General features: G+C 51.3%; 1 protein-coding gene across 1 annotated transcript; it reads right to left on the reverse strand.

Moving 5' to 3' along the window:
- Positions 1 to 6,492: 6,492 nt before the first annotated feature.
- Positions 6,493 to 7,994, reverse strand: UBL4B (ubiquitin like 4B). The gene has a single exon (XM_015147919.3). It carries the CDS (start codon positions 7,898 to 7,900, stop codon positions 7,376 to 7,378), a length of 525 nt encoding a protein of 174 aa, XP_015003405.1. The 5' UTR covers positions 7,901 to 7,994; the 3' UTR covers positions 6,493 to 7,375.
- Positions 7,995 to 8,474: the final 480 nt, after the last annotated feature.

Consider the following 8,474-nt stretch of genomic DNA (forward strand, 5'->3'; position numbering starts at 1 on the left):
GATCATGATAGTTGTGGTGGTGATGGTGGTGATGGTGATGGTGATGGTGGTGATGATGCTGTTTAACAGAAGGGCAGCTACTGATGGCTGAAAGAAATGGGAGAAAGAAAGGTGGGCAGGGCGTGGATAGAAAGTGATATAAGGAACAGAAAGAGAAAGAACTGAAAGGAAGCACCCAGATAGCCATACAATGCAGCCAAAGTAGCCCCAAATGTGACTAGAGAGGACAGGAGAGAAATGGTAGTGAAGAGGTACAAGAAGAAAAGCAAAAAATACAGAGAAAGGAGAAAGGTGACCTAAGAGAGAAGTAGAGCGAAGCAGCCAGTAGGGAGCACCATCTGCTCCAGAGGCACCAGGAAGTGGGCTTTGCAGCTGTTCATGCCTCAGCTGCCTCCATGAGTTATAGCTGACTCGGCAGCAGGAGCCAGGGCAGCCTGCCCTCTGGCCACTCCTCTGCCACAGGCTAGCAGCACCCAAGTCCAGCCCAGAGCACAGGGAGAGTGAGCCAGACTGCAGCAGGAATCAGGAAAGCAAACATGCCACCTTGGAGAGTTCACACAGAGAAGGCGGTCTCTGCCCTCAGACATACATGGACTGATGTGCATGTGCAGATACCCTTGAAAGTCTACTAGAAACCAATGCGTGAATGTGTGCACACATGGATCCATCTCCATATGCTTGGAGACCTCTCTGCAAACTCTTATGAACACTCCTGTCCTGACTACATGATGCATCACTTAAAGATAGCAAAGGTGGTCCAAGTGACTTCTTCCTGCAGCCCTAGCAGTTCCTGAACTTGAATCCGTAAAGTCTTCCTCTTCTGTCCTTGAATTTGCTCTGTGAGATCTTCTGGCTGGACTGCCTGGGCTGGGCTGAGTCAGTGGGGCTCTAACAGCCTAAAATCCAAAAGGCAAGGTCTGGACCACTGACACCATAAGTGCCGCTGAACCTAAAGTTCACTACGGCAAACCCGGCTCTGCCACTGTAGACCCCCATGCTTCGGGTTTGAGGTGTTGGGAGGGGTTGTCTGTGTGTTTGTGGATATGTGCCTCGGGTGTGTCCATATGTCTCTGGGTGTCATGAGGCATCCAGCAAGGTCATATGCTGGGCATGTTGAGCCAAGTAACAATTCTCCAGGTGTAAATGTGGGCCCCTGGGTGTCAGGAAAAGTCACTTGGTAGTCACCAGCTCAGATGCTACCTTGAAGTCTGCCTGACCACATCTGAGAGCAGTCCCTCCTCATCTACGCTATGTTCCCACAGCTCCCGGGCCGCAGACCACTTTAATTGGTTTATGAATCATGGTTCTGTACATACAAAATTATGTAATGACATAATCAACACCTACGGCACTGGAAAGAATATAAGGAGGGCCCCCGTGATCTCCACCTCCTGGTATCCAAGTCTTTGTATAATCCCTTCCCTCTGAATGTGGGCAGGGCCTATGACTCGCTTCTAACTAATAGAACTGGCAAACGTGGTGGGGCGTCACTCCCATGATTACATTATGTTGTGGAAGACTTGGCCTTGCCAGCTAACTCTAGAAATTCTCCTTGCTAAAGCAAGCAGCCATGCTAGAAAAGCTCACGTGGCAAGGAACTGCAGGCAGCCTCTAGGAACTGTGGGTGACCTCCCACCAACATCCAGCAAGAAGCCCAGACCCTCAGTCCCACAACTGCAAGAAAATCAATTCTGCCAACCACAGGAATTTGGACGCCAATTCCTCCCCTGCCAGGCCTGCAGAGGAGAACACAGCCCAGTCAATATCTTCACAGCAGCAGCCTAAGACCCTAAGCAGAGGACCCAGGTAAGACAAGGCACTGAACTGTGAGATAACGCGTGTTGTTTTAAACTGCTAAATTTGCAGTACAGTTGACCCTTGAACAACATGGGTTTGAACTGAGTAGATCTGCTTATACATGAATTTTTTCCAACCAACTGCAAATTTAAAATACAATATTCACAAAATGCAAAACCCGTGTATATAGAGGGCTGATTTTTTGTACACTCGAGTTCCTCGGGGCCCACTTAAGTATGTGTGGATTTGGGTATAAAGCGGGGAGGGGATGTGGTTCTGGAACCAATCCCCTGTGTATACTAAGGGATGACTATAGTTCGTTGTACAGTAATAGAAAACTAACACCCATGTACCCACCACTTGACACAATAAACTTTATAACTGAAGCCCTCGTGAAAGTTTCCTTAGTTGCATTTCCCTTCCTACCAAACATTTATTAAGTTTTCTTAGGCATATGTCCCTAAATAATATCTATAATGTTGTTTTGTATGATTTTGAGCTTCATATTTCATTACAAAAATGCATTTATATTGTCCATGCTATTTGGTAGCAAGTCATCCTGACCATCCCGCCATTGTCTATCCTCATAATAAACGGCCATCCCTGATGTGTGTTCAAGGCCTCACAGTGCCCCCGTGAGGGCCAGCTCCTGTTTCTTTGCCCCAGCCTGGGGCATCGGCAGCTCCTGTTCATGACTTCACACCATCACAGAACCTTAGTGTCAGAAGGTACTTTAGGGGTCAAGTCCAATCCGTTCTTCTATTTTGCAAATGAGGGAGTCACTGGTCCAGAGATATGAAGTGACTTGTCCGAGGCTCAAGGCAAATGGTAGAGCCAAGACTGGGTCCCAGGTCCATGTCCAGTGCAGGGCTTCCCACACTGGGATCTCTGGCTGTCAGAGTGCACCTACTCAGGGGACGGCCTGATCATTCCATTTCACAGCCAGTGCTTTTGTCAAACTAGTCCCGATGTGAAGACCTAGACTCAGTACTTCTGGACTTCCATTTGCAGTGATTCTCTTATTAATGGGGCCACCCCACAGTATGAAGAATTCAACAGTTTTAGAACTGCGTCCAAGAGAGCTTACTGCATTTATTATGGCGTCAATATTTTTCATTTAGCAAAAGCAAAGTTGTGTTCAAGCTAAGTCCCAGATAGAGAAATAGAAACTGAACTGGGTGCAGTGGCTCACAGCTGTAATCTTGCACTTTGGAAGGTCTAGACAGGAGGATTGCTTGAGGCCAGGGATTTGAAACTGGCCTGGTCAACAGAGCAAGACCATCTCTATGAAAGAAAAATTTTAAAAAATTATCTGGGCATGTAGTGCACACCTGTAGTCCCAGCTACTCAGGAAGCTGAGGTGGGAGGACTGCTTGAGCCTGGGAGTTCAAGGCTCCTGCAGTGAGCCATGATTACACCACTGTTCTCCAGCCTGGGCAACAGATCAAGACACTGTCTCAAAAACAACAACAACAACAACAAACCACTAACATTCTACCCTAGTCCTTGCCCATTATAACAGCACCTCTCCCAGCACAGAAGGAAGATGCCCAGAGCCTGCCCATCCAGCACAGAAGGAAGATGCCCAGGGCCCACCCATCCTGTCTGTGTACATCTCAATACAATGTCACCATGTCTTCCCTCAGACACCTCAACCGGAGTCTGCTGTTTTTCTGAGGAGGTGCAGCCCTGCCCTCCACTTCCTTCTACCCAGGCCTCTCTTCCCCAGTTTAAAATGGCTGGAAGCTTTATATGATAACTAAAATCTCATTTCACGCTGAACAAAGACTGATGGAGGGGAGCAAGTCAGAGTGGAAAGAGAGGAGAGGACTGGATTTGCTTCTAAAATCAGGCATCCGGGGTTTCTGGAGCCCTGGAACATTGAAAGCTTCTTCCGTATCTGCAAGACTTCATCCTGACACACCACTGCCTGCCCCATCTTTCAGGACTAGTGGTAAAAGCAACACAGCTACCTACGAACACATCACCGTATCCTATTTAGAGGCCAGGACTGGAGGTCAGGGGTTTCCGAAGCCCCTCTGCTGCACCATGCTGCAAGGGACAGCAGGGGGTGCACTACTGTCTGTCCAGGAGACAGGACTCTTGTCTACCAGCCTAAATCTCAGCACAAAACCTATCACATGGTAGGATGCTGTGGTCTGAATGTTGGTGTCCCCCAAAATTCACATGTTGAAACGTAATCCCCAGTGTGGTAGTATTAAGAGGTAGGGACTTTGGGGAAGTGATTAATCACAACGGCTCATCCTCATGAATGGGATTAGTACCTGTAATCCCAGCACTTCAGGAGGCCAAGATGGGCAGATCACTTGAGCCCAGCAGTTTGAGACCAGCCTGGGCAATGTGATGAAACCCTGTCTCTACAAAAAATACAAAAATTAGCTGAGTGTGGTGGTGTGCACCTGTAGTCCCAGCTACTTGGGAGGCTGAGGTGGAGGGATCACCTGAGCCTGGGAAGTCAAGGCTGCAGTGAGCTGAGATCACGCCTCTGCACCCCAGCCTGGGTGAGAGAGGGAGACCCTATCATAAAAAAAAAAGACTGGAAGGAGTATGTTTGTCCTTCTGCAATGTGAGGAAACACAGCAGGCGTTGTCACTGAGGAACAGGTCCTCTCCAGACACCACATCTGCTGGCACCCTCCTCTCAGGAACCCCAGCCTTCAGAACTGTGAACGACAAATTTCTGTTGTTTGTAAATTACCCAGTCTAAGGTATTTTATTACAGTAGCGCAAACAGACTGAGACAGAGGCCCATATACGTTTATTGATCGAAAAGCAAAGGACTGACTAAATAGCACATGGGCCAGGATGCTCTGCCTATTTCCATCAGAAAGACTATTTTGCCATGGACCAGTGGACTGAGGGGTGTTGGCCTGCAGGTGACCCAGGAAGGAGCTTGGATGAGAAGCTAGATTTGTGGATAGAAACACAAAGCTGGCTACTGGATGTGGTGGGTGTCCTGAAATGCCCCCAATATGAGCAAAATTGTTATCTGTAGGGTAGGTAGGGGAGAAGTGCTGTGGGGAGTTAGGGGGAAGAGTTTCTGCCCAAGGCTGAAGTTTAGAAAAAGTGCCTTCCCCCTAGTGAAGCAGAAAGGAAATAGGGAGCCTTCAACGCATGCACTAGTACAGGCTTCAGTTTGAAATAGGGCAAAACTAGGCACGGTGAGGGGTCCCATGGCAGGCAGCCCAAGAGCTAGGGTTCTCAACACAGATGGGATCCAAACCCATCGCTGGAGTATTAGGGGTTGATCCTGCCCCTAGCCCCTCAATACACCCCTAACTTCTGTTCTCTGATGACTATAACAACATCCTTTAAGGGACAACACCTGTCACCTCTCATTGAGAAACACAGCACTGAGTAAGACTATTCCTAGGAGCAGTGACACACAGATGCAAGTTCCTGCTAAGTTCCAAGTGACAGTGCATCGTCTCCTGCTTTTGAAGGGAGGAACAGAGGCAGCAGGGCCCTTGGGAAGGGGGAAGTCAGTAGTGGGAGGTGCATGGAAGAGCAGACCAACTTTCCTTCTTCCCCGTTTGGGACTGGAGACATCCTCCCCTGCAGTGCTGGGGACAGACAGTGGAGGTGACTGCCTCTCCTGGCCTGCTCTCAGCCAGCCCTGACACTCCCACTAACTAGAGAGAAAACAAAGGCTTCCCCTGTCCTTCATGCCAGCTTCTCAGCAAAAGGAATAAAACGGCCCACTTATTTTTATCGCTCACGGATTTCCTGGGAAATGGGCTATTAGTTCCCCTAATGTAAAGATAACAGGCTCATCTCCCTTGGCAAATGGCACAGACCCAGCATAAAAACACTCACAGAACTGTCAAGAGGGCTCCCCTGCTGAGGACGCAGGGCGCAGGAGCAGGACCAGGACAGGAACCAAGGAGCAGGCTGGGGCTCCCTAAACCCCAGCCTGGGAGTGCTGGTTGCAGCCAGTGCGTGCTGGGTCCTTGGTGCCCCAGGGAGAGGTCATTAGTCTCCTCAGTGCCCCTGGTTTCCTCTCTTGGCTGGGACAGAGGGTGGGACACCGGGAAAGGAGCTGGGCCATAAGCTGAACGAGGTTGTCTTATTCTGGGAAGTGAGGCAATGCTGGCTGCTAAGCAGGCTCCCACAAACAGAATGCTTTCCGCATCCATCCTTGTCACTGCCGCTAAGCTCACTGCTAGAAGACGTCCCTCCCAGTTGGACAGTCTTTGCCCCCCTCACAAACCCTCATGGGGTAAGTAGATGCTATTATAAGGATGCCCATGTAACAGGTGGGAAACCTGAGCATCAGACAGGAAAAGCAGGTTACCCATGGCCACACAGCTGGACTAGGACTGGAAGAGAGGACGAGGGGCCTGCGGGCCAAGGACAGAATGCTTTCTAGGGAAGGGGGCCCTGCTTGTTCAAGACATTTTCCTCCACCCCTCCCCTCCATCCCCATCACTCAGGGCTGAAACTTTTGCAATAACAGCATTTCAGGGGCTTCAGCAGTGAACAGGGGACCACAGCTCCCCGCTTCCTCCCACCCACACACAGAGTGTGGGACTCCTCAGCCTCTGCAAGGGCCACTCTCTCACTCCAAGAACAGAGTAAAGGGCCTGGCTTTCCTTGTAGTCTGCAGGGGACTGGCCACTCTATGCTGAACCCAGGGCCCTGTGAGGCGCCGGGCATTCAGTCACAGAGGCTAGACTCTAGTTTCATGTCACCACTTTTTTCTTGTGTATACCAGTTCTCTGCATCTAGGCTGCGTGCTCTGTGAGGGCAAGGATCCTCACTGACGATACCATTTTTCCTTCCAGGGAGCCTTTGGCAGCGCTGGCAGGTATTGTGAGCTGTGATACCTACTGACTGATCAGTCTGGGAGGGTGGGGCATGGCTCTGTTCACGCTGGCCACAGGGAGTGTGTGACTTTGCTGAACTCTTTTTCTGCCCAAGGCTCAGTTTCCTGCTATTCTTGGTCTGTGCCTGTCTCCCTGAGGGCTCCAGGACTGGCACCCGGTAGATGCCCTCCTCCCAATCCCACCTCTGCTGTGCCTGTCCCTTAAGCTGGAAGCACAAGCAGGAGAACATCAGGGACAGCCTCACCCAGAAGGCAAGGGGCAGCTACCTGACATTCCTCTCCTCTTGGCTGCTGGGGAGCCTAGGGGACACGTCATGGTCTGAGGATGGAGGAAAACGAACTCACATTGTCTTTCTGTTGCAAAGGAGAAAGAGGGTCTGCCTAGAACCATGGAGACCCTGGGCCAGGGCTGCTTTCAGCCTGGGGAGCTGCTGGGTGTGTGTGGGCAAAGCTGCCGGCACAGGAGGGGACTGTGGCCTTTGGGGCTGCCCTCCGGTGATCAGAACCCTTCTGGGGGAAGGATGGTGATGAGGGTCGGGTCACTCTGGATTTCAGAGGAAGGACCTCAGGCCCAAGAGGGGACAGGGATCCAAAAACCCTCCAGCTGCTTGGAAGGTTCAAAAAGGGGTGTGGACGCATCCACACCAGCAGGAAGTAGTAGGAAAAGTCACCAGGGAACACATAAGGATGAGGCCGGGAGAATTCTAGAGTGCAAATGGGTAGGATGGCCCGTTTACTGATCAGCTGCTGCCTCCTCCTTCTCCTCCATGTCGCAGGAGCTCTGAGGCTGTGCCTTCGCCTTGAGCTCCCTCTCTCCAGCTGGCTCCACATGCTGCTCCTCTGCCAGGAGGTACTGGGCCAGCTGCTCCAGGTCCTCCAGGCTTATCTTCTGCAGGCGCTCCTCGTGCTCCTGCCTTAGCAGCTGCAGCACAGCCTTGGCATCCTGTGGTTCAAAGTGTTTAGCTAGGACAGGTCCCAGCCGGTGCCACAGGGGCTGGGTCTTGGGCTGGTGGGCCTCTTTTAGCGCCGTCTTCTCCAAGGGCCGCATGATGACATTGATGGAAGCATTGGGCCCAATGCAGTAGTCGGAGAGGCGCTTGTCATCCTCCAGGAGCTGGCCGCGGAAAAGCAGGTGCTGCTGCTCCTCAGGCACCTTCAGCCGCTTGGACACCAGTTTCTTCAGCGTGGATACACTCTCTTGCCCTGACACCTTCAGATTGCATCTCTGGCCCAGGAGCAGCTTGACTGTGAGGAACATCAGGCTAACAGTGGAATCAGGAGGGACCCATGCTCTGGGAGCTGCCCTGAAGATTAGGGGGTCCTGCAGGAGATGTTGGCTTCTCCCTATCAACAGAGGGCTAGTGGTCCCAGGAGACCAGGAACCCAGCTTAGGCAGGCAGCCATTGGCTAGTGCACAGTGATGTCACAATGCTGCAGGAGGGCTCATTTCCGGAGTGGAACTTTAGGGACAGCAGAGGGGTTTTGGGCCCAGACCATCCTTCCTCCATGAGAGGAGACAAAGAGCACCAGGAGAGAAAATGTGGGACTGAGAGAAAGGAGAGTGAGACTAGGAAAAGGGAGGGCGGGAAAGGGAAGGGTGGCGGGAGGAGCATGTCTATCGATTTCTTCAACACATGTGTATTAGGTGCCATCTCTGTGCCAGCACCTGGACCTGGGGAGACAGTCATATTCAAATGGATGCCTTCTGCCTTCACTTTCACACTAGTGAGCCGGCTAACATTTATCAAGTGTCCTCTTTCTGTCAAGCACTTTACAAGCTCTCTTGGATTGGGCTTCCCGGCAGCAGACCCTGAGACAGGGATTTGGGCACA

This window comes from Macaca mulatta, chromosome 1 (assembly GCF_049350105.2).
Source record: "Macaca mulatta isolate MMU2019108-1 chromosome 1, T2T-MMU8v2.0, whole genome shotgun sequence".
Classification (NCBI taxonomy): domain Eukaryota; kingdom Metazoa; phylum Chordata; class Mammalia; order Primates; family Cercopithecidae; genus Macaca; species Macaca mulatta.

Excerpts from the sequence above, each read along its gene's own strand:
- UBL4B (XM_015147919.3), bottom strand. The coding sequence starts at position 7,900 with ATGTTCCTCACAGTCAAGCTGCTCCTGGGCCAGAGATGCAATCTGAAG.